Here is a 26589-nt window from a genome sequence, read left to right as displayed (position 1 = left end):
TTTTGTTGTTTTTATTCTTCCTTTCTTGATTTGTCTAAAGACATTCGTCTTTACTGTATCTTTCAACTAGTTCGCTATCATTATCTTTTGGGTGGTTTTAATTCACCGGTTTCTGCTGGAGTTTTCGAAGAAATACACTTCTGATCCTATATCCAGAAACTATGTATTTGAAATAAAAATACTACTTTATTTGTAGTCTGATTTACTTAATGATAGTACTTAAAGCTAAGTGCTTATTCAAAATGGTCCAATTGGTAAGGGTCACTATTGCGATCTTCTAAACCGTAAGGGTTACAAAATCGATTAAGTTAGACAAAAATTATCAAATACTAGGTAGCAGCCAATAACAAATATGACGTCATTTATTGGGCACTTTTGGACTTGGACGTCATTGGACGAATATCTGACGACATAAACACGTCATATTTCGGACGTTCTTATCGACAGTTATGGCGTCGAGTCGCTTCCAATGGCATGCGTGGAACGGGCAACCACAGATCCCGTGTAAATTTGATTTGGACTAGCAACTCTCCATTTTTGGTAATTTTTTCGATAAATGAATTAAATACTTGTTATTAGGTACAGCTAATTTTTTATTCTTGTTTATTATGAAGAAATTTTTAGTGTGATTCAATTGGACAACTCCGGCAGGAATGGCTTGCCACGGTTAAATCAAAATGACTGACTAAAGAGAAAAGTATGTTGGTCACCCGTTAAAAGTTTACTTTAGGAATGTTCTAGTGAATGGGGACGAAGTAATATAAGTATATCTATTTTTTAAATCGTTTATTATATCTAGTTCTTAGGTTAACTTGACACAATTATATGGTAGTAAACAACATTTTTATTCCGTTTATGTTCATTTTATATAGTAAGCCCCCAAATCAGCATTTCTACAATTCACCGTTTTTGAAACAGAGAAAATCTGTATGTATCAGAGCATCTGTTTTTATTAAAATTCACCTTAACGCCTAATTACGATTTTGCATTCGTCATTTTGGGCGTTTTTATGATTGGTCATTAGACGTCATTAGGCCTGGTTACGCTGTGTTCAGTTGCTCAATTGAGTTGTTGCCGCTCTCTGATTTAACGAGTTATAACTCATCGGTTCATGAGTTATAAGTCATTTATTAAAGCTGTACGAGACCCGAGACTGTAATTTTCAAATCTAAAAAATGGTCATTAACATCTGTTCCTAGTAACATTTTACTGCTTTGTTCAAGCAACTAAAAAAATTAATATAGATTTTCCCAACAACAGAACTGAGTCCAAAGAAAGTCGACGAGTTTTATTATAAAATCGATTTCTTAATTTTCTTGCATAAAAGATTCAGTTTACAGTAAAACGTTAGGAAAAACGCGGTTTTTTCGTTTAGAGACAGCGTTGTTTAGAAATATTGACCTAAAAGTGAAGAAGCCTCAGTTTCCAAGAGTTTTCCAAACAAATGATTATAAACTTTCGCTTTTTTAGTTAGGGGATTTTTTTTTGAAAAAAGAATTTGAAATTTTTACAAAGCTCTAAAGTTACCTTGTAATTTTTGGTGTAAAAAAGGCTTCCAGATCGTCAGTATTTTTAAGTGAAACTCTACAAAATAGAGCGTTTTTCAGTCAAAACTAAAAAACTACATTTTTTTTAACAAACTCTACTGTCTTCAGAGGTATGGAGGTAACGAGATTTCCAAGTAATCTGTTATAAACTTTCGCTTATTCTGTTTTCTGATAGAAAATTATTTTATTTTTGTTCTAAATTTTTATTCGGAAATATTTTGTATCCAACACACAGACTAACACTGTCTGAAAAGAGTCCGTACCATATGGGTATAAAATTCTTTAATAAACTAGAAAAGAACATTAAAAAAGTAAGAATTGAAAAATTGTTTACGAATAAATTAAAACAGATATTAATTGAGTTAGAGCCTTATAGTATTAGTTACATACTTAAATATGTAACAACAGTACCTTTTAGTATAATATGTCCTTTGTCAATTGTTTTTTAACGCCATTTCATTTTGTATTCTTTATACATGTGCATGTATCAGAATGTAATTTGAAATAAAGAAATAAATTTTTTAAAAAATCTAAGCTGGAAAGGGATTTGAAAACTTTTTACAAAGCGATGAAGGAATTGAAATTTATTTCATAACTTTTCGCGTAAAATACCTTAAGAGTGTCAACATTTTTAAGTGAAACTTTTGAAAATTGAGCATTTAGAAAAAGATTAATTTGACTAAAACTGGAAAATTCTGAAATTTTCAAGAAATTTTAAAAAAATTGTTATTTAAATGACCCTTAAAATAAATGTAAAAACAAGTAAAAAAAAGTCATCAACATTTCCCAGCAATGGAACTGAGTTACGGCGCCGGTAACGCACCGGCGCACCAAGCCATTTGCGTAGCACTGCTCGAACTCCTAAAAATTCACTGAGTTACCCAGGCCTAGTCCATGGAGCAATATAAGACCAAAAAAATTTCGTCATTGAGACCAAAAATGCTACCTGGGATTAGATGGCAAGTTAAGATCTTAAGACTGTGGCTTAATGTTGTTCGGTTTCGGCACTATTGGAAAAATACCAAACATTGCCAAAAACGTTTTCTGCAAATAAATCGAAAACTAGGGGTAAAGTTTAATTTTTAAAAGCTCTACGCACTTATATTAAATTTATTATTTAATTTATCGCTTTACTTTATGAGTTATCACCAGTAACTGTATTTTTCTAATATGTACCTGAATTGTTTTCTTGTTCTTTTAAATGTATATTTTTTCCGTATGATTCAGTATGATTTTATTGACGTACCAAGTGTTTACAATTGGTTTTGGGGGTAATGCAAATAAATTTACGCAGATTACAGGTTACATTTGCAACTCTAATAAAAATGCACTGACGTTTTAACTCTACCAAGCCAACTTCACTCTAACACAAGCTAATACAAATGAAACAAAAGTAATAAAAAACACAAATTGCTATAAAATCAGTCAATAATTCCATCAATTATGTTTGTCTCGCGTATTTTCATTGTTTTGTCAAGCATAATTTCCGAAACAAAACATTGCAATTCTCGATAAACGGCATTAAGAAAAATTAAAATTAAAAGTGCTTCAATGTGAGTACCCTTTTATTATCGTGTTACAAAAGAGGCAGAAAAGCCCTTGATTTTAATGATTCCCTCTATTAGTGTTCATCTAAATAACTATTGGTTTATCTTGAAGGAGGATAAGTTAAGAAACCGCCCTCGTATTTAGTGACGCATTTAATCAACAGAGCCATCTAAATGGCCGATGCCGAACTAGAGACGCGTTTACCAGTTTTCTTGCGGTATGACGTCAGTCGTGTCCATGACCCCAGAAGGTGGCGTTTATTAAAAATGGCGTCCATGACGTCATTCTTGGCTCCATAATCGTTACGAAAAGTAGGGACCGGGACCGCCGCACCCAAGACTCGAATTCGAGAGGGATAATCCGCGAAAAACGCTAAGAAAACCCCTTCGAAATTGTCCCTGAGTTGTGCCGGTTTGGTCTATGAGCCATCTAGTGTAAAATAATTAATGAGTAGTGTGCGGGATAACGAAAAACTGTATGCATATCCCCCAATGTATTCGTGATTCTGTGAGCTCCGTAGGATAGTCGAACGAAAGCCAGAAAAAAGGAGATTGAGGCTGGAATTTGGTAAGTTTCCTGCTGTTTATTCGGTAAAGGGTGGCTGTAGTTTTACGTAAACCGCATATCTATTGCTCATGTTTCATTGCAAACAAATGAAAAGCAAGAAAACCAGTTCCAGCAGGTGCACCGACTGTCATGGCGTCCCCCCTAATAGAACTGTCAGTTTCCTTTAATTTTATTATTTTTCATGTTTTTTGTGCATGTGAATCGTAAAACGATGCATGTTAGTCTTTCCTAGTTCGTACTCTAGTAGGCAACTCTTGAAAAAATTGATTTTTGTCAATGCCTGACGGAATAAACCGAGATTTCATTATAGGTGTGTCTCAAAAAAGTGAATCCTCATTTCAATAGGCGGGATAGGAAGTAATCCTGCTTTTAGTTATATTCTTCTATACTGGGATTGTTATATATTACACTAAGCAAATGTAGTTGGCGGTAGGTACAGCCTTGTGTCATGAAGGTAGTGATTTGTTTTATCTTGTACTTGGTTTTTTTTTAATCCATGGAGAAATCATGGGGTCATAAGCAAGCAGGAACAATCAATTGCAAGTAAATGTGACTTTGTGTTTATTATTTCGGATATCTAGCTCAGCTCTTGTGATCGTTTCCACAAAACGCTCCCAACATAAACCTCATTAGAACTGAGAACTGCCTAGTGATTGGTAACTTCTGAAAATGAGGATTTTTGTCTTAAAACGTTATTTAGAAAATTGGGGTTGTTGATTATGTGTGTATTTAATTTCTATTGAAATTTTTGTGTTTTTAAAGAATAAATTATGTGAAATTTTGCTCTGTTTAACTGATAACGCTATCAATAATGAGCCTTATGTACAATGTAATCCCTGCTGTAGACGGTTACAGATATTTATTTATTACAACCACAAGAATTTTGGGATTTCCCAGTTTTTATTTCGCTTAGAGTAGAATGTTTTCAATCAGCTTCAGCCTAGGAAGGAAAATTCCACAATATTTCCCCTAAAAATTATATTCATTCAAATAGTAAATATTAGGGTGCACGCAAATGAAAATCGAACAACCTGTTCCGGCAGGTGTACGATGGTCGCGGCGTCCCGTTTTATATAGGTATAGTCTCCTATACTGTCGTATTCTTTGGATTTTAACATTTTGCTCTTTTCTCTATGTCATTGATGACAAGTTGCACAGTTTCTCTATTTTACTTTGTAAACCCTTACTTTCGTCAATGCCTGACGCAAGAAATCAACATTTCCTTATAGGTGTGTCTCAAGAAACTGAATCCTCAATTCAATAGGCGGTATACGAAATACCTAATTCTGCATTTAGCTTTATTTTTCTACTGGAATGCACATTGTGGTGTGGAATGAAAATAGTGATTTGTTTTACCATATAGATGATTTTAAAACTGTGAAGAATCATAAGCTAATTAGCAAGCTATTGCTAGTAAATGTGACTTTGTTTTGTTATTTAGAGCATCTAGCATATTTTGTGACTGTTTCCACAAAACACCCCAAAGATTCGCACCAAGTTTCACGTTTGTCTATTGTTCTTTGAACTCCAATCGCTGGTTCTTGTAAACTCTTATTCTGTCTTACTCCATGTCTGACGCACTGAATCGAGTTTTCATTTTAGGTGTGTCTCAAAAAAATCTATCCTCACTTTAACAGGCAGGATGTGACATGTTATTATTAAGTTCAGCTGATTTGCGGTATGTACATTCTTTTACAATCAAGATCCTGCTTTTCCTTACCACGTTTCACGCAATTATTTTTTTCCGTAGAACAGCCAAAATGTTTGTTTTTCTGATCTTTAAAAATAATTTAACATTTCCGATGATAAAACGTCACTGTAATTAGAAAACGGCTGGCTTAGTGATTAATGCGTTCTAAAAATAGGAATTTTGAATTTAGTGGATTTTATTTATTATTTATATTCAGTTGTACTTAATAAGATTTGCTCGTTCTTGAAGTACCCTCAAGTCGTATTATTGATAACTCTCTCAATGGCATGTTTTATATACAGTGTTCTGCAAATGTCTGGCGGAACGCCGGCGCGTATACATAAAATTTTATACACTGAGGTGCGAACTTACGCCCAAATCAATAGTGAGTAAGTATTGCATTGTTGTTAAGTGTGCTGTTTTTCTGAAATTAAACACTCTCTCTAATGGAATATTACTTTTCAATCGATTTTCGAATTTCTCTTGGAATTCTGGAAAAGTCTTTTTGGGGCTTTTTTTTTCTAAATTTTACAGTTTTTAAGGGAATGGAGACCGTATTTTAATGAATTTTACTTAAAAACACTTGCACGAAAGCTTGCCTAACTTTTAATTCATCAAAACTGTTGATTATTCAATATTTTTATTACACAACATTCTAAGTTTTGAAAAAAAATGTTAGTATTTTTTTGATCATTAAGTAAAAAAAGACTTCCAAAAAATGTTGTCTAGAAATTAGACCGAATTGAATCCAAATTCATTTAAATAGTTTTTCAGAATTGGAATAGGAAATCAAAAATTTCTAAAAACTTGTAGTGTTTTACTAGGAAAACATATTCATATCAGTTTAAGAAAAACGGCACACTTGACCACAATACTCAATGGAAATTTCAACATTTCGAATAGGCGGTTTCCAAAATATCTCGCTTTTTCTAGATATTTTCTCTACACTGTATGTATAAACTTATTCCTTACTGTATTTTATCGTATTATTTAATTCGCTTAAATAACGACCAGTTTACCTGATAAAATGTCGGAAAAGTTATTTGGCTCAATTTGTAAATGTTTCAATGCACACATGTTTGGACAGGTGAACAATTATCAGGGTGTTCCCTTAATAGAACTATTACCTTTTTATTTCAGAACTCAGATTTCATGTTTTTTCACAGTCTCCTCTGTCTCTATTGTCATAATATTTGCAAAACCAAATGCTTAATCACACATTAAACGAAAAAAATGGTTGATCTCAAAGAAATATACCCATTTTCATAATCAATAAGTAGCATACAAAGTCAACCGACTACGTCGGAATAAGTTCGTTTCAAGTGCCTCAATCAACTTCATTGCACAACTAAGTTCAGAATGAATTGTAATCCCCCGTATAAAAAAATCAATGGGTGAGAAGAATGTGAACAAATAGAAATTGTCTATTGTCTATGTAGAGAAAGAAATCTTTATTTATGTTAATTTTATTGATACAATTTACTGGCGTTTGTGCGCTTTAAAAAAATATGTCTGTCGATATGTGAAGTCGATAGAAAGCAAAAAGAAAGTTTTGAGGATTGATAATGCCCACTATGAGTTTAATTAAATTATCTATCTATATCTGCTTATCTATATTTTATATGCCTTAAAACTATTTTTCTTTTCGAAATTATGCGTTCGACGAAGAAAACTCAGCAGAGCTTTTTTGTTTGGTATTCGAACATAATTTAGTGGCTCACAAATGTTTTCTAAAAAAATATGGAATATCTTGTTTTATTCAGTAGAAACATGTTCTATTATAGCTTATTATAACTTTTCATCTTAAAATAATGCCACCAATCACTTCCTAAACTTTCTGCATTTGAATCACCCTGTATATGTTAACATAAAACTTCTGTATGCATTGATATCGAGTCGATAAAAATAATAATTTATGGGTAGAACAGTGCTTTAAAATGTAGGACAATAAACCCTGAGCAAGTCTCTTCATCTCCACAGGATGTTGCAAACATTGGTGCTTTTAGTTTGCCTTTAAACATTTTATTGCAAATCCTGATATAACGAGTCGGAAAACATTGTTGTTTTTTTTTTAGTTACGAAATCACACTCCAAACTACACGTAATTTTCCACAAATGACTGACTTACTATTTAAAATAATTGAACCCAAACGGAAGTTTCCGAAATTAAAATTTTTATTTTAGGTAGCTGTTTTTTGTTGTCGTTAATTGTAACCGATTTCATCGGTTGGATCAAATTCTACAAGCGAATAAGAAGTGAAAGAACCGGTTTTAACAGGTGCAGCTATCATATGTATTAGAATCTATAACTTGTTATGTAGATAGGTTATACTATGTTGTGTATCCGATCTCCCATTCTTGCAAACATTATGCTGATTAATTCCTAATCTTATAACCCATATTTTCATTAATAGCATTTTTCAAAAAACTCCTTGTATTAAAAAGAGCGATATACAGGCTGTTGGTATCTTATAAACCGTAAGAGATACGTTGTTGTAGAAAGTTGTAAAATGTCTAGTACAGCCGTAAAACCTAGACGAAAACCGAAATTTGCTCAAATGATTTAATTTTTTGTCGGAGCTTATCTGAATAAATATTTTAACATAAATGTCACATTATTAGAACACATTTTTACTCTCTACAAGATGGTACTATCAGATCTGGCATTCAGTGTGTCGCTTTCGGCCAACCATAATCAACTTTAACTAACTTTAATTTAAACGACTTCTCATCCCCTTATGATTTACGATACCCTATGCTAACATCTCGAATTTGTAACACCCTGCATACAAAAACGTCAGTTTTACCATCTTCTACGCTTGCTTAAAATGACCCATTTAATTTCATTGCACCACTAGCTGGAATTTTGGGCGTTCTTGTGTAATCCGTATCCTATTTAGATCGGCCATAAAAAACTTAAAACAATTTTTTTCAATGCGGAAATCATATTAACGTAAACAGGAAGAAACTGTCTAACTACTGCAAATAAATGTGGCTTTTTGTTTGTTTATCTGCATATCTAGTCGAGCCTGTGTGTATTTTGAGAAACATTTTTCTAAGATAAACCTCATTAGAGAAGTTGTTAGCTTAATGATTAATAAGAACCTAAAATGAGATTAGATTCCTAAGGGCATCTTTATTTAGTACTTAAGGTGGGTTGTATGTGTTAAGGATGTTCGTTCTATAGCGCTATGAATTTTTTTTGTAAGCTCTTGTACAAGCTTCAAACATTTATTTAAATCAGGAATTTTTATATTACCGTTATACTTTTTGTGTGTACAAATTCGATAAATATCGCTCTCATTTTTTATGTCTGCTCGGCCTGCTGTTTTTTTCTCTAGTGTATTCATCATTTTAACATAATATTAGTGTGAGTTCATTGCACAATTTTCATGTCTACCTTATACACCCTCCAATTGTTAAAGTTTGGAAATGCATAACTGATTAATTGCCTTACTTAATGAACGAATACTTGATGACTGACTTACTTATTTTTATGAACGCTTAAATCTGTTAATAGCGGTATTCAATATTTTTAAGCTGAAATGCAGTGGAATTATTTATTATTCTACCAATTGAAACCCATGTTTTTTGCCGATGTTTCACATTGGCTACCGGCGTAAATATGAGTTCTTTGACCTAACCAAAGGTAAATATTTGTAACAAATCAGATATTGCAAGTTTCACTTGAGTATTGAATATACTGATGTTGGGTCTGAAAGTGAAATTGATCTTACTGGCATAATTGCTCCGAAGCAATATTACATTTTATATCAAAGTATTTTGCCCAAATTAACGGTCTGTTATTTGTGAAATGTATTATTTATTTCAAGTTTGTATTTGTCTCGAAGAAAATTTTGTTGCAGTTTATTTGTTCACCATTTCTATGCCATTAAAATGTACCTTATCATCTGTAAAACTATCCTATTTTGAGACATGCAAAATGGAACATTTTTCATCTAGAATCTCCATAAATTTAGCAAAACTTCTAATTGAATAATAAAGTAAAGATTGTCAAATCCTTTATCATTCGATATCTCGTAGAAATAATTAAAACTCTAAATTCAATTGACACTCAATTTATTAGATGTATGTACCTGTCGATAACGTTATCTTAACATAGATGAGTTTTTCTTTGCATATATGTGACTGCACAAATGATTGTCGCGACACATCTCTTCATCATGATTGATAGAATGCCAGAAAGATTAAATACATTTACAGTACAAGTTTATCAGAAAAAAAAAACATGAAGTGCTCTCAATCCTTTTAAAGTCAGTTTCCAACTACATATATGTAGAAGTTCTAGATATTAGATTTTCTATATATAAACAGTGCTATCATTTATCTGATTTGTATTTGTTCAACAAAGCAGTAACATACAAAAAGAGCTAAGGACATCGTGTTATCAAATTTGGCAGGCTTTTAACATAAAACGTACTAATTTTAATATTAAGTTTTGTGCTCAGTGCACGTCACTCGATTTCCTATGTGAGTCAGGCCTTCATTTATATGCTGATGTACAAACAGTGAATTCCTTAAGCATCTAGGTATTGGGACATTTTGTGTATTGACTGTCAATTTTTTTTGTAATGTAATAAAGTATGAGAATATACATAGACAATACCATATAATTAGTGCGTAGATTGAATATTTATGATTATGAGCCAATAATGAAAAGCAAATGTTAATTGTAGTTTTTATTTGCAGGTTTTTTGTTCATAGAGGCCCCAAAGCAGCATGAACGAACTGGATAGTTTGAGACAAGAAGCTGAGACACTGAAAAATGCCATCCGGGTAAATTTTATTTATTTATTCCTTCTATTTTAAGACTTAAATATTTCACGTTGAAATTTGTATATGTGCGTACTTGTAGTAAGGATGGTATGAAGTACGGTTTATACAATATTATCGAATATTCATAACTCTATTACGAAATCGGGATTGTTAATTGCGGAAAATATTCCAATAACAGCAAGGAAAATATATTAAGTGTAGGTCGTTCTAACATTGTTTATAAAACAATTCATGCATTGCATGCAGTAGAGAAGGTAGGTAAGTAACATTAAAATAATGGTTAATTATCATTGCATAATAGAAAGCAATTTGTCAGTTTGCTAATCACTAATTCGTGTTTGCATTTTATTGCCAACATGTTTAACTCAGGCTCCAGCAAATTAAGTTAGGTTACTTCGAGTGGGCAGCTCTTCATCGCTAGACTTTTCATTGCCGAGAAAATAGTACTCTCAATTTGAAAAATGTTTTCTTTAATATTTTAGTTATGTTGAAGAAACAATGTGTGTTATCATATGAAAGCTAAGATACGTACATACTTGCCTTCACATCGTACGATCGATCTGGTTGGCTGGATTTAGGTTCAAATTTGCAGCATTTTCTTCTGCTTGAATACAACATTTTTACAAGTCCGAAAGCAGTCCGCACATTAAATTTAAAATATGTTTTAATCATATAAAAGTGCATCTCTTACACATTTTTTATACAGGGCGATTAGAAATTAGAGTAATTTCTGGAGATGTCTGGTAATTTGAGAGTACAGCTAAAATTGTAAAAAAATATTTATCTCAGCAACTGATATAATCAAACAAACTTTTAATAGCGTGTTAGTAATTAACACGACCTAAATACCTGTTGCTTTATGCGAAAATCAACAATGGTAACAGGTGAAACTAAATGGCAAATACAAAAAACTATTGTGTTTTACTAATGGAACTATAAATTCGTCACGCTAATCAGTTGAGAAGAATTTAGTGTTCCAAAATTTGTGTTTAATTGAGTTCAAAAGGCAATGTTATGTCAAAAGGCAATATTATACTTGCATCTGCAATGCTCTTATTTTACAATTTATCATAAATCTCTATCACAGCTTGGTGTTGCACGGCTTTCGGGTGAAAAGTTGGTAAAACTGTTGAAATATAGTTATTTTTCACACTATTAGTTCATACGCAGTTCGTACAAAAGTTTAAAATCAAGGATTCATCTGTGCAAAGCCTTTAAATTATTTTCCATGTTTGATATTAGTGCTTGGTTCGATCAAAATCAAAACTTAATTATTCTGTGCATTTATTGTCTTCAGTGTGACTTAGCAATCAGAAAACAATTAGCAGTCGCAGTTAGCAATCAGCTAAGTGCGAGCTCTTTCACATTCTGGGAAAAATCAATTTGTAGTAAAGCATACATTCAATTTCGTTCGTTTTCGCGAAGAAGAATGGACTTATTTAGAGTTCCAAGGAATGTAAACGTGCTGCATTTTTGGCATTCTTATACATTTTAAATGTTGAATTGTTCTATTGAAAACCTACCCAAAATACGCTGTTATATTTATTAACAAATATATGTATATACATTTTTTCTGTGCTGGAAATAAACCTCCGTAATGCATATCTTGAAAGCAATGACTTCTCTTTTGATATCCTTGTATTGGCGGTTATTTAATTTTTTTACTAAGATTGTAAAATGGATTTCGGCCCTTCTACAGTTCGAGGCGTCTATCTTGTTGCTACTAATTATTTAGCTTCTCGTTTTATTTGTTAATTGATATTTTTTCGAAATAAACGCATTTTATGCAATTTAACAGTTTTCATAATTATGCAAGTGCGAGACGTTAAACTGGACAAATTAACTAGTTATTCCCATGAATATCAGTTCTTTAATATGCTGCTGTGTTGCGTTGGTTTGGAAAACGCTAAAAATTTTAATAAAAAGTATTTTTTTAACAAACTGATGGTCGAAAAATAACGGTTTTACTGAGCAAGGTAGTCAACATTTACAAGAAATAGTATTACTTTACAAACGTCAGTATTGTTTTTCTCAATTCGATTCAAGTAAGTTAGATAGGAAAAAATCTATACGATCTTGAGTCCTTGTATAATACCTTTTTTAACCATTACTTTCGGAACACGCTGTAAGTACGATTAGTTTTGTTACAAATGCCCAAATTTCAAATTTTGCTTAGTTTTTTGGATAATCATAAAGTATTTTTTCACTGGTAAATAATAATTATTACAATTCTTCAACGGATGCATCAACTTGACTGAATGAGTTTTAAGCATTTTAAGTGTATGACTTCGAGGCATTGTTCATGCTATTGTTTAACACTTTTTGTATGATAAAAGTGAGACACGTATGAGTTTTTAGAACCTGCAATAAATGTCAGCCAATTCTAATCTGCAACCGACTAACATTATTTGTAAGAGCTTATCGAGTAAAAGATGCGTTTTTGTCCGTTCTATTGTACAGTAAATACAATAGGTACCAGCCATTGTCAGTCAGGCAAACTTAAATAATTTAACAATATTAATATTGGCCTGTGTAATGTACAATATCAAGGTAGTTGCTAATCTACCACTGCCATTTAGTTTCAGGATTTTTTTAATGCGTATAAAGATCCAAACGCATGTTTTAATCTTGCTGTACCTTTCCTTTGAGTCTGAAAGCAACAACTTTTCAACTGACTGAGTTGTTATTGATGCTAATTTAGTGCTTTTCTATGAAATATTGCGGTACATGCAGTAAACTAGGGTTTGATTAAGTAAATCATCAAATTCAAGTTATTTTCGTAGAAGGAAAACCCGGACAGACAGATCGAACTATTATAAGTGTTTATGCCCGTCTATTTGAATTTCCAACAGCTGGAACTTCTTTTTATTTTATGGTCTAAACTTTAGATACAAGGCGGACTATTATCGAAAATGCCTCGTTAAAATAAGTGAGTTTCATATTCTCGTAAATTACAGGATGCCAGGAAAGCGGCGGCAGATACTAATCTGGCGGCCGCCACAGCCACCCTAGAGCCCATAGGAAGAGTACAAATGCGTACTCGCCGCACCCTCAGGGGTCACTTGGCCAAAATTTATGCCATGCACTGGGGTTCAGATAGCCGAAATCTGGTCTCAGCCTCTCAGGATGGCAAGCTCATTGTATGGGATAGTCACACCACTAATAAGGTAATACTAACCGTTCATGAATGCAATGGCAAAACCAGCTATTCACATTCGAAAACTGACGAGTTTTTCTACGAAAAACTACCAGTTTCAAGCGATGGCAGCTAAAGCCAATTTTGTTTTTGTTACAGGTTCATGCCATACCTCTTAGATCTTCATGGGTAATGACCTGCGCCTATGCGCCCTCAGGATCTTATGTAGCATGTGGAGGATTAGATAACATATGCTCTATTTATAGTTTAAAAACTAGAGAAGGTAACGCCTGAAATTCACATTGTTTGGCTGGAAGATTCATCTTATTATTTGGTTACAGGAAACGTACGAGTAAGCCGGGAGTTACCTGGCCATACAGGATACTTGTCTTGCTGTCGGTTTCTTGACGATAACCAGATTGTAACCAGTTCAGGGGACATGTCCTGTGCTCTGTGGGATATAGAGACTGGTCAGCAAGTAACTAGTTTTCTAGGACACACTGGAGATGTTATGTCTCTATCACTCGCTCCGGACATGCGAACTTTTGTCTCAGGTAACTTTTATTTCAATTACTTTGTCAAAATTCCGTTAATTTTATGATTGCGAATGAAAAGGGAAAAAAGTATATTAAATGTATGAAGGCTTGAAATAAGAATGGTATTGTTTATATAATTAACAATTAATTGAGAAGTTGTTTAAGGACTACAGAAAGCCCGAAAAATGATGTTTTTTTAAAGATTCTGCGAGTTCAATCACAATACTGCACAAGTTCACTGCATAACCGCGCTTCACAACATCAGGATTCATTGTTTAAATTAGGCAGTAACTCAGTGAAATTTCGGGAGTTGGCACAGTGTTGCCTAAATGGCTTGTTGCGTCAACCTAACGCACTGGCACAGTAACTCAGCGGTGTAGTATCACCCATTTAATAAAATATTGCTCCTAAAAATTCCAGTCCCGGGCCTCGTAAAGCTTTAATCCGCTCCTGGGGTAATTAAAAGCGCGGCACAGTGAGACGTATTGAGTTATTATATAACGAAAAATACTCTACAAGTTCAGAGTTTTGCGTTCAGAAAAGAAGAGTGTGGTGTAAATGCCGTCAAAATTTCGAACTTCACTCATGGTTAAGAAAATGTCGCTCAGGATTTGTAAAACTGTTGCCGGGCACATTTTGAATCGCGTTTTTCGAAACTAAATTTCTCAGAAACGAAAAATACTCTACAAGTTTATAGTAGTTGTACAGTAAAGAAGAGTGCACTCTAAATGTCGTCAACATTGATTCAAAAGTTCATTCAAATCGCATAAAATCCTTAATTTTGGGCGCTTCGTAAATGTTGATTTGAAAATGCAACTACCAAACTAAAGCCAGTGGAAACTTGAAAGATTGACATTCTGTAAAAGAGATTTTTTATGTAAAGAAGTATAATCACCTTCGAATCCAAAATCCGCTATTGAAAGAAGCGATGACCAAACGCCTAAAAGCAACCGAACTGGATTTTTGGCGTCGAGCGACAGGAATATCGAGAAGAGAACGCATAGCAAACGAGACAGTGAGAGAAATGATAATAACGCATTCTATAACAGATGAGATCAAAATCAAACCATTAACATGGTATGATCATATTCAAAGAATTCAAGAACGCCCGGAAGAGCTGGAGGAAGATATCGACAGGGAACTTAGACAGATAGCTTGAAGGCGATTTATGGAACTATCGAGACAGATAGAAAATGAAAATCGGAAGACATCGGTAGAACGTTATAAACCGATATATAGATACAGATATTTTGGGGCAGACATTAATTGAAAAATGACGTATATTGTTACAAAAAAGTCAAAAGACGAATATATAAGTAAGTGTATATAACATGGGCTAGATCGAAGACAATGTTTGGGACGTTTGCGTTGCATAAAAATAGTTGTGGAACGTTAGAAGTTATTAATATAAAAATGTGCCTTATGTACATATAAAATACCGCAATAATACAAGTACCAAATACCCTGTACTTATGTCGGTTCTTTTTCAAGCAAATCAATGTCTGACTTATAATTTTTAGAAAATACATCCGGCACTATTTTACAAAATTCTGACACTTTAAAGATATTTATGCTTTGGCTATGTGCAGTAAATTTGAAACGATTCATTTTATGCAATAATTTTGGCATTTTATTACTATACTGATGGCAAATAATTGATTGGCTGTTTATATGACAACATATCATTGCTTTTCCATGCATGGAAATATATTTGCTGCAGTCCGAATATCATATTGACATGTTAATTAATATTTTCGTTTAGCAATAGCGAAACATTTCACAATATACTATGATGGATATAATGTAAATAGTTTAACAATAACCTTCTAAAAATTAAAATATAATTTATGGGCACTAGAATTAGTAATAAATTCCGTGTTTCTTAGTTGGAATAGATTGATTATGTACCTACAAGAAGCTACCGGTTTAATAGCATTGAAGTAACACATTTGTGATTTCACTAAAACTCAAGATATATCTTAGTGTATTAATAATCCGTGTCTTTGCAGGTGCTTGCGATGCCTCTGCAAAACTCTGGGATATAAGAGAAGGTGTTTGCAAGCAAACGTTTCCAGGACACGAATCGGACATAAATGCTGTTACATTCTTCCCGAATGGATTTGCTTTTGCGACAGGTAGCGACGACGCTACGTGCCGTTTATTTGACATTAGGTAATTTTTTATTGTGCAACTTGAGAAATTTGGGGTGCAGAGGTCACCTTGCCGTTGTTAATTTTTCTTTGATGGCATTTGAAGGTATTATATGTGTTATTTTCTTTTAATTGTGCAGAGCGGATCAAGAGTTGGCAATGTATAGTCACGATAATATCATCTGTGGCATCACCAGCGTAGCTTTCAGTAAATCTGGTAGATTACTATTGGCAGGATACGATGACTTCAATTGCAACGTATGGGATTCAATGAAAACCGAAAGAGCCGGTATGTATTTGTATTTTTTATTACTTGATGCTTCGGAGCTACTAATTAGTGATCTGCTTGTCACTAAATATTTTGAGAAATTCGATATTTTCCAACTAGTTTCTGAATTTCTAATTGTCGTAACAACAAACAGCAGTGGCATTGTAAAAGAATAACCCACATTTGTGGTGTTTTAAGCAATTATTTAGGCAATACGAAATTCTGCATGTACAGTGGTGCTAAATTAATACAATTTTTCTGCAGACTACTTTCGTATATCAAATGCCACACTTTGAACAATCCACTTAAAATTGGAGTTAAAACATGTTACAATTTTCATGGCGCAAAAAAATAATCCAGTGATGATGAACGCAAAGCGATTCAGTTGATTTTGTTTTCTTCCAACTAAGTAATGTTTTTTTTGTTTATTTATTACTGTAGGAATTCTGGCTGGACATGATAACAGAGTAAGTTGTCTGGGTGTGACAGAAAATGGAATGGCCGTAGGTACGGGTTCTTGGGACAGTTTCCTGCGCATCTGGAACTAAAAAGAGTGTGCATAACACCTAAGCCAAAATTTCCGTTAAAATCTCACCTACATCACGCAGTGATTGTTTTTGTTTTTCACACGTTATTACTTCATTCTTTCATCATTCACTAAACTTAGGCGATTTTTCAGTACCGAACACAGGATCATTGTTGCCATGTTATTCATAAAAGAATGTGCATTTTTATTATTGGAACTTTGAACTTGTAATTTATATATATATTTTTTATTTATAGTGTATGTGTACAAATACCGTTTCCACTTTTCTGTTTCCTTTTTTATCACCGGCTTTATACTATATCTACATTATTTTTTAGACAAACAAGTTTCAGCTTTGTTATACTATGCTAGTTGTAAGATTAAGTTATGATGTTTGTGATTATTTCCAAAAAGTTTATAGGCCTGTATGTGTGTATGTATATTTAGTGACTTATTTATTTAATTGTTAACGTGTCAACTGAATAAAAATAGTTCAATATTTAGATGTATTGTTTTGGTTTATTTGAGTTCAACTAAAACAAATCACTTATAAGTGTTGTAGGTGAGAATGGAACAAGTTTTTATTCAGATCAGTGTAATCATAAATAACTCATAAGATTCAAGAACGTGAAGAAAAAGGAGCTTGAGGAATTTGTCGAAATCCAACTTGTATAGCTGGGATTGTGAGTAGACAAACATTGATTATCACTTTGTATGTATCAAAAATATGACGAGTTATAGAAGTTGATATTCACATCTCTCTGTGCAAATATATATAAAAAGATTTTTGTTAAGGATAGTACAAAAAATCTTAGGCATCTAAAAAAGACCAAATAGTTAATACTATAACTGAACACTTCAACGTTGCTTTCTGAAAATCTGAATAAAAAGTCATCGTGTTTCCCGTTTCCCTTACTCTTAACAGATAGCTCAAAATTCCAAAGTTTGAGATTTGTCTGTCTGCTAAGAACAAGATAGCTAGTCATATAAATAACCAGAAGGGTTATTTTGGTGCCATAAATGGTGGGATTTTTCGCGTGCAAAAAGAAAGTAAATGTAACGAAATTTTCAAGCCAGCTACTATGATATTGGTTTCATAGTCAATTGAAGGTTGTTTATGATTCCGTTATAGTTTACTTCTTATTTTTGTACAATCCCAACGGTATCAGTCTTGACCAACAAAATCTACACTATTGGCAAAAGAAGGAAAATACTGCCGCGCCATTTTTAAAAAATGGTGTCTTTGCAAAGTTACACTTAACTATAAGCTTTATATTTTTGTTCAGTTTAACTCCTTTGTTATCAAGTTTTTTGTTACATTTTTTCAAAAATCACTATGATCAGTGATCATTTAAGTATGTTAGGTAGAAATATTGGTTCTGAGAACACATCTTGCAGTAAAAACTTTGTAAAATTAAGTATTAATATCTTGTTTTAAATTTACTAAATAATTAATAAAATCGGAAAACTTTCAAATAGTACACTCAACGATTTGGAAAAACGCCCGGTTTTTTACCAATTTCTTCTATTTTTTATTTCTTGATCAACAAGATAATAATATTCAATTGTTTTGATTATTACTTGTTTTTTAAATTTTGTTTTACCTAGCAGAATAATCGTGAATAATAAAAATGCACTTGCAGGGCATAAATCCGAAATGAATTATTTACTAAAAACCGAGAAATATTTGCCTTCTTTAATATTGCAATAATCATTAGGTAGAAGTCAAAGGTTTTACTGCATGGAACCGAAATTTTATTAATTTGATTTCTTTGAAAGCTTACGTAGATAACAATATAGTAATAAAACTATTTACTATTGAAGCTTTTTGCTTGACCTGTAAAAATGTTTTGCGTAAACAATTAAGTGTGAAGAACGGTTTAATTTTGAACACATAACTTATCCTAAGAGCCACGTATTCTGACTTATTTCGGTGCGTTTTTTCGTTAACTTCACGATCTCTATTTTATGGAAATTATATTGTTAAGGGACAGTTAGCCAATTTAATACAAAACCATCTGAAACACTAATAAATAAAAATAATCGTCGTCTGACCCAATTTCCGAAAATGGATCTTCGTGCTTAATATAAGTGTATAATTTTTTTTTAAGAAATTATTTATTAATCTAGTTACGTAAGACAAAGTATGTACTGTATATATGAAAAGCCGCCAGGGTTGCAAAATGGTCGGGTTTTTACATTCTTTGGGATAGGAAAGTCAAATTTTCGGGGATGGTTTTAAATGAATTTCATTCCTGTTGGGTTTTTTCGTTTTGGGTTTCTGTTTAAAGGAGAAAATTCAACTTACTAGGACTGAAATTCTTTGGGCTCAAAAACTGCCTCGAAACTTGTGTCGTACCTTTATAAAATGGTTGGACCTAGTTTTTGTTTTACATCATTGTCGTTTTACATAAACAATAATAAATTTAAATGAAGCATTTGCTGAAAAATGAGAAGTTACCTGTGCAAAGGTGACTATCCCAATGTATATAAAAACCTTTTATATCAAAAATCGTTTTGCCATCTCAACAAACTAATTCTGAACCGATTGGTTTTTTGGGATAGAGCACCCTCATAGGCTTTGTGAATGTGTTTTTTATAACGTTAGGAACAATTGTCACAAATATAACTACTCTATACATCTGACGAAACTGAACGCTCTTTTTGAATTTTGGGCACAAATAATGCATGTAGCTGTCTTCATTTTTATGACCCGCTTGTTTTTGTATTATAGGATCTTTCGCGAGAACCCCGTATAAAACGTTGTCGATCGGACCTTGTATATTTTATAAGGCCTCATAAAATCAATTAAATTGTTTTATTGGATTACCAAATGGAATGTACAGCTGATATGTTGCTTAAGCATTGAATGGATCATTTATATTGCATTAAATGATGAATTCATTGCTTATGTAATTACGATACATTTTATTCGAAATGTAACGTAATGCATGATGAACGCATTTTTTAATTAACACATACAGGTGAAGCGTTGAAGGTGAATATCGAGAAATACGTTTTTACGATTTTTCAATGACCAAGCTTCTACGTTCATTCAATACATAAAATACCTCCTAAAACATGGTAAACTCTGAACCAAAGCGTTTGAATAACAGACAGGCCCGATTAATTTCCGAATATAATCTGAGTCTTTCTGTTTTCAAACGCTCCTTTTTGTTATTTTTGCTATTGTACTTGTTTACCTAAGGTTAAGGCGAAATTGCGGTATTTTAAAATGCTCGGAAGGCATGTTGAAATATGGCAATTATTTTTCAAAAGAAAAAACGTAGAATTTAGTCATATTGTCTTTTTTTATTGTTACTGATTAAAAAGGGATGCAGTAAATTGAGAATGTCGTATGATATAGCATATATGTAATAATGTAATGTAAAACTACAAATAAAATAAATAAAAAGTGGTGCTTTGTTTCTCTCCAAATGTACACAGTTAACTTATATTCTACGTAATGCTCATTATGAGTAATCTTGTTGAAAAGGAAGTTTGAGAAAGTGCGGGAAGGTACTGTGATACAAAATACGGCTTACCGTTTTATTGAGTTGTAAAAATGTTATAAGTTTCATACATTCAATCAATATAGTTACAAAGGTTTTTAATGTTATGTATAAATATGTATAAATTCGATTAACGCCTATGTTTATAAAAAGATTCATGGAGGCGGATTTCGATTGAAAGGTGCAAATGTGGAAACGTAACTGTTTGGTGTCTATAGCATATATTCCTTGATGCGCACAATTCTAAACATATTCTACTTAATTAAATGTGCAAATAAACAATAAATAAACCTTTCATATTGCTGCTTGAAATAAGGCCTCATCATAGACATTGTTACCACTAATACTAACAAGTAGTGTAGAAAAAAGTTTGTATAATATAAAGAATCTGTAGATATTGTCAGTTGTTTTTCAAGTGAACGTTTGTTAAGTGCTTCTGAAAAGAATCTGCAAAAAGAAAATACACTTTATTTTTATGTTTTTATTCTTTAAAAAATGTAAAATAAACTTTACTTTACTTACCTTGACAAATAGTCGTAAATCCACAAATGTTACAAGTAAATTTAGGTTTAGCGGTGCTTGGCATATGGCATTTGTATATATGCGACTCCAGTTCCACTTTGATAGAGGCTCTAAATTTGCAGGTGGAGCAAGGAAAATCATTCTGTAGATAAAACGATCATATAGGTGAAGTAAAAAAATCTAAAAATTGCTTACCTGAGCCAATTGTTCTTTATGCATGTGCTTCAAGTGTATTAAAAATCCCTTTCTGTTTTCAAAAATTTTACCACACTGGTTACAGGTAAATTCAGCGGATATCAGCTTATTGCCTACCAATTCATGTCTTCGCATGTGCCATTTGAACATACCTGGATTAGCGCATACAAAAATTAATTTGGACTAATTTTGGTATTGGATAAATTCTGACTGCTGCGAGTGAATTGATCTCTGTTAGAAGCATTATTTAGTGCAATTCTTTTTCGATTAGTGCCTGTTTTTGCAAAAAAAATAGGTTTCAGATTCGTTTTCTACAGAATGGCAAACAAAACAATGCAAAATTGGTGAATGTTCCACGTATTCGTGGAACAAAAACGTTTTAGGGCATTAAGATAAATCCCATATCGAACAAAGTTTTTGAATTTTTTGCGCATCTCGTTTACTAAAGATAAAAACTTTACAGCCAGCTTCAGAAAAAAAATAATTTTACCGAGTTCCATAAACGAACGAAATATTTGAAAACCTTCTTCACCGAGTTGAAACTGTCCGAAATTTTGGATTTGCCGCCCTGTAGAAAACGTATCTAAGATTTTTTCAATTAAAACACTGCCTCACAGAATACAAATGGGGCAACATAGCGCTTCATACAGAAACCAAATCGCTCCAAGCAATCAGAATTTAACCCGTTCGAAAGATAGGGAAAATATGTCCGTGTAACGTGCATTTTGTTGAGCAGTTTAGTTAATATACACCTTATTATGTGGGTTAATTAAAACCTTTGATAGTTCATAAACCGTTATGATTTTTTCAGAATATATGAAAATAATATATTTTTCTATAATTAGTCATAGAATTAATTACGAAGTAGCTGAACTACCTCGACGCACACCCTGTGAAACAAATAAAAAACCGTAATATTCAACTTTATGTATTTAACTTGCAGTTTGGCGTAGGAATGTGAAATTTTGCATCAACTTGATATACAATGTGTACCAAAAAAGGGCGCTTGTTATTGTATTTTAATTCGAAACATACATTTTATAACATAATTGATTGACCTTGTTATAGTCGGGTTTGTTTATTTACAATTTTGCCTTCTGCTTTTTTATTTCCTGGTTATTCTTAGCAAGTAAGTTTGACAAACGAAACGAAATTTATTGTAAAAAAGTTACCTTTATGGATAGTTTTAAATTGACACCCTCTCACATTACAAAAGTGCATTTCTTCAATCGGTATCTCCTTGTGCTTAAACTTGTAATGCAGAGAGATTTGATGGAAACTTTGCCCCACGAATGGACAAAGCAGGCAGCAATGATCTGTTTTGCCATTAGCCGTTACTAGTTTAACGTATGTTTCATATCTGAAACATTTAAACAAATGCGTATTTTGTGTACACAAAATCAAATTATCTGCTCACACTGATTTTTCGGTTTTTTTGTACTCATATGGTTCAATTTCAAACTCACTAATTCCAGACTCTTTTATATTTTCTCCTGAACTTCCATCTGGTCCTAATTTTTCTTTACGTTTTTTGAATTGCTTCCAAAGCAATTCCTCCATTCGTACACTTTCAGTTTTGTTTACATTAAGCAAATTCCCTCCTTTACTCTCGATTTTTGGTCTTTTAAGTGGGCTTTCAGTTAAATTTGCTTTGAAGTCGAGCTTAGCCGATGATAATTGTTGTGAACTGTTTTTAGCATTACTGCTGGGTCCAGTCTGACTCAATTTAGTACTATCAAGCTTGATAAGCCTAATGAACAACCTTTCGTACTTCTCAAAATGCTTACTATTATTCATAGATTCTGATGTACTTGGGTGTTTTGGACCCTTGATACAAGTGAATTTTCTATTTAAATTGTTGCATTTTTGATCTGTATCAGCTTTCGTATTAGAATCAGGAAAATGGTCAGTGTAGTTAATGCTTAAATATTCTTGTTGATCTTCTGCAGGCTCACATGCCACCAGATCAGTGCAGCTTTCTTGCATTTTAGCAATATATTAAGTTTCACGTTGACCTAATTACAGTAGTTTCACAAAGAATAATGAATCTACGTTTGCACTTTCCCGTTAATTTCGAGTTTGAATATCGACATTCAGCCCTGTGCTGTATCACTCACGTTAACTTTAACGTGCGTGTTATCCGTCAAACACGTTATGTGGCTCCAACTGGTGTGTTGTATCAGTAAAACCTTTATATTATAACAGGCGCACGCTATCGACGAACGTTATATTAAGAAATAGCGCTTCAGAATAACAGCATCAAATCACATGCCGCTATCGCTGATTGTTTATGGCTATATTGAACTGTAATCAGTTTTATAGCTCAAATTGTTGTTATTTTGTGATTCAATGTGGTTATTCCAAAAGACACAAAAGCAAGAAGACCTGTTAAAATCAAACTTACTCGAATCAAATTCTTAAAAGTTATGCATATAATGGGGAAAAACACTAGAACACACTACTAAAAATATAAGCTAAACAAATCAAAATAACAAAGTCCAAAAAAGTAAACAATTCAAAGTGTCATATTATGTACTAACCTAACTTCTTTTATTCTATGACAGCCAGGCCATTATCGCTTGAAGAAACACGTTAGGCAACAGTGCGGTAGTAACGACCATGTATATTAAATAGAGATTTATATAAATCACAGTTTGCATCCAAATCAATGAATGCGTATTGAACATTTACTGCACAGTTTTACCACAGCTTATATATCATATGATATGATATTTAAGCTGTGGTTTTACTCTGGTTCTTCGATAATAAAAATTTCTTTTCTGACGTGAAAGGTATAATCCAACCTGTTTCAATTTGAACTTTATCTGACAAAAGTTCAACGGAGACGCCATGTTACGTTAAAACTGTCAAAAATAATGATGTAAATTTTGGCTTTTTGTGTGAAAACTACCATTATTTTGCAAGCGATGCTTCACTTCATAAATGTGCGATATTGTGCTCCATCCAGTAGTGTAGAAATTCATCAAAAACTACGAATAGTTCCTGCTAAAAGATAAATCGCAGGCTATTTCCAATACTGCCACTGATGGCTATTAAAGGAAGGCATACAACTCCTTTGCGGATTCAACAATAATTTTTAATACGCACAAATACGCGGTGCCGAAAAATGAATCGATAAATCGGCATCTGCAACTTGCCAAACTTGAGGAGCAGACGCCCAAAGCTCCAAATGGCTAAGAACAATTAAGTAACAACAACGCAAAAGCTTAAAGCTTCATTAACACTAAGCAAAAGCGAGCTCATTCCAAAACGTTCCGACGCTGTTATATTAATATATAATGGTACGGGAAAAGAACCTTCTACAAATAATTTCCAAGCTCCACCTTCTACTATATTACATATTAAGCTGCAAAAGTGCAAAGTTTTATGGAAATTTAGCAACAGGCTAACCGAGATCTCATGTGAGGATGTCAACTCACTACGTTATTATTCCACGCCGCACTCAATGGAGCGAGGCTCGCAATACATTTTTTTTAATAATTTTTAAGTATGCAGCTGCCATTTAGACAGGATTTATACAACAGAACAAACTGTAAAGTCCAAAGATTCATAAAAGTCTAGCGAAGAAACGCATCTGAGATTTCGCGTATAGATCAGTTCTCGTCGCTCTCGCTGCAGCGGTAAGGCCAGAGAAAATAATTCGCAAATCATAACGTGGTTTGAACGTGGATGTGCAATTTAGACCATTTTTACACATCATTTCAAGTTGCACAAACTCAATGTTTCATAAAAATCAAGCAAAATGTTAATTTTATAGAGAGCAGATATGAAAACCCCGTTATGTCGAGTTGCTCTTAACGGTGCGAGCAACGAAGCATTGACAAATCATGGTAGGTATATGGCTTAAATGTGGAACTGCCATTCCGAAAAAAACGGCTCAATATTTCATAAAGATTGGATGAATTGAAGTCAACAACAAAAAAAAAGTGAAATCGAACTGCAAAGTAGATGGATGACTCATCCAAAAGGGACGATCGAGCAAACGATTATATCATGTTAGTTCTGTAGCTTGGATGCGTTCGGAAGGTGGTACAAACTACAATATCGCGTCAGCTTTTTGGAAAAGTTTCCCAAATGTTCAGTTTGCTAACTAATTGTAGGGTAACGAACGAAGTGGATTTTTCTCTTGCCAGTATAGTATTTGTAGGCGGGATATAAAGTGTGATTTAGAGCCTCTACGTCTACGTTAAGGGCGCGGGATCTAACAGCGGGATTAAAGTTTTTAATTTGGAGTGGGTCTTTATTGTGTATTCAAGTACAGAGTGTTCAAGTGTAGTGCCAGCTTTTTGAGGATGAATGGGTAGAAAACGGGCGGGAGCTGGTAAGAAAAATATTCATCTATAAATCTCATAGCTTGAATTGAGTTTGGTTTTTCAAGATAAGTTGCGCTTCTTATCCTCAGTTTCAGATCAGTTTTATGGCATTCTCTAATTTTCTTTTTTTTTGCTCCTTTCAAATAATAGGGCTTTGGAGTAAGTTTAAATTATACTAAAAATATTTATGAAAAACATACTAAATAATGTTTTTCTTCCGTTTCAGGTGGCACGATGCAGCTTTGGGGTAAGTTTGGCATTACTTTGCCCCTGCAGCCGTGCCTGCGCGCAGGTTGCCCCCAGGATGTAGATTGTTAGTCCCATATTATTGATTTATATTTTATGATATTGTTGCATTCGACGAGAAACGACGAGGGAGGTTTGCGATTCTGGACCGATTCTTATCTTTTTCAAATTTTATACTTGTAAAATTAATTTAAATTGGTATATTATTGGTAAACGAATCAGATTTGCTACAGTAGATATCTACTGTAGACAATATATTCATCAAACAAAAAGCTTTAATAACGTGTAATGTGAAAACATTACAAATATAAAATGTGCGTCGTGCTGCTGTGAACTAGACTTTTTATTATCAGGCGTGGGTAATTTTTGATATACAATTTCAATTATTGTTGTTTTCTTCTATAAATTATACCTTTATTTAAACGGTTCTTGTATTCTCAACAGATGTCATATGGTTTCATTTTCAAATGTTAAATCAATTAACTCAGTTCATTCCACTCAGTTTTCTTCATTAATAAGTAGTCAGGTTTTCTGTAGTAGACTGTTTTTATTAGAGCTTTTCYAATTTAATTGTAAGATAATGTTGTTCTGCTGCGAACACAACTTAGTTTGTCTTTAATTAAACTTTTTGCTGTCTTTAAAGGTAAAAATAGTAAAARAAAGGTAGYYCAGAATCCGGATCAAAATATCTAAAGGTAGGTGGAACTTTTATTTGTGTTTCATTGTTGTTTATTGCTTTGTGATGGTCTATCGGATAGCGCCCTGGTCTACTTATTTAGATTTTGCACCATTTCTCCAAGTTTAGCACTCTAAACATATTATATTTTTCAATACATTCGTAATAGGGATTTCTAGCGTCCAGGGTCCGTCCGACTTATTCCAGTTTTTTGCTGCCCAGCGCCCTTTAGTTGGGTGCTCAGATATACAGGGTTATTCACGCTATACGGCACGGAAGTTTGCGGCTAAACCGTTTGATTTTTAAAAAGTATTATTTTATGAATTGTCCGACGCCTAC

The 26589-nt window shown here is 33.1% G+C and overlaps 2 protein-coding genes across 4 annotated transcripts; one reads left to right on the top strand and one right to left on the bottom strand.

Annotated features, from left to right (window-relative positions):
• Nucleotides 1–3345: 3345 nt before the first annotated feature.
• LOC109542129 (guanine nucleotide-binding protein subunit beta-1) lies at nucleotides 3346–20183 on the top strand. 3 transcript variants are annotated; one of them, XM_019911198.2, is made up of 8 exons: nucleotides 3346–3662; nucleotides 10063–10149; nucleotides 13107–13316; nucleotides 13445–13568; nucleotides 13627–13839; nucleotides 15831–15993; nucleotides 16112–16260; nucleotides 16681–20183. In XM_019911198.2, the coding sequence occupies exons 2-8, from the start codon at nucleotides 10093–10095 to the stop codon at nucleotides 16785–16787; spliced, it is 1023 nt and encodes a 340-aa protein (XP_019766757.1). In that variant the 5' UTR covers nucleotides 3346–3662; nucleotides 10063–10092; the 3' UTR covers nucleotides 16788–20183. The 3 variants fall into 3 exon arrangements, with proteins under 3 accessions (XP_019766757.1, XP_019766759.1, XP_019766758.1); XM_019911200.2 differs by lacking the exon at nucleotides 3346–3662 and adding an exon at nucleotides 3990–4091; XM_019911199.2 differs by lacking the exon at nucleotides 3346–3662 and adding an exon at nucleotides 9848–9902.
• Nucleotides 20184–20300: 117 nt separating this feature from the next.
• On the bottom strand, nucleotides 20301–23521 carry LOC109542128 (zinc finger protein 653). Its single transcript, XM_048665888.1, has 6 exons — nucleotides 23399–23521; nucleotides 22412–23206; nucleotides 22167–22354; nucleotides 20995–21146; nucleotides 20800–20941; nucleotides 20301–20724 (listed from the first exon to the last, which is right to left on the bottom strand). The coding sequence occupies exons 2-6, from the start codon at nucleotides 22978–22980 to the stop codon at nucleotides 20678–20680; spliced, it is 1098 nt and encodes a 365-aa protein (XP_048521845.1). The 5' UTR covers nucleotides 22981–23206; nucleotides 23399–23521; the 3' UTR covers nucleotides 20301–20677.
• Between the last annotated feature and the right edge of the window lie 3068 nt (nucleotides 23522–26589).

This window comes from Dendroctonus ponderosae, unplaced genomic scaffold (assembly GCF_020466585.1).
Source record: "Dendroctonus ponderosae isolate FM_Combo_2020 unplaced genomic scaffold, Dpon_F_20191213v2 Dpon_F_20191213_4, whole genome shotgun sequence".
NCBI classification, from domain to species: Eukaryota; Metazoa; Arthropoda; class Insecta; order Coleoptera; family Curculionidae; genus Dendroctonus; species Dendroctonus ponderosae.
Note: the sequence above shows the minus strand (reverse complement) of the source record. Positions and strands in the feature narration are given on the sequence as shown.

Excerpts from the sequence above, each read along its gene's own strand:
- LOC109542129 (XM_019911198.2), top strand. The coding sequence starts at position 10,093 with ATGAACGAACTGGATAGTTTGAGACAAGAAGCTGAGACACTGAAAAAT. Across the intron at positions 10,150-13,106 it reads CACTGAAAAATGCCATCCGG|GATGCCAGGAAAGCGGCGGC; the intron begins GTAAATTTTATT and ends CGTAAATTACAG. Across the intron at positions 15,994-16,111 it reads TGCCGTTTATTTGACATTAG|AGCGGATCAAGAGTTGGCAA; the intron begins GTAATTTTTTAT and ends TTAATTGTGCAG.
- LOC109542128 (XM_048665888.1), bottom strand. The coding sequence starts at position 22,980 with ATGCAAGAAAGCTGCACTGATCTGGTGGCATGTGAGCCTGCAGAAGAT. Across the intron at positions 21,147-22,166 it reads ATTTAAAACTATCCATAAAG|GTATGTTCAAATGGCACATG; the intron begins GTAACTTTTTTA and ends GCGCTAATCCAG. Across the intron at positions 20,725-20,799 it reads ATTTACGACTATTTGTCAAG|ATTCTTTTCAGAAGCACTTA; the intron begins GTAAGTAAAGTA and ends TTCTTTTTGCAG.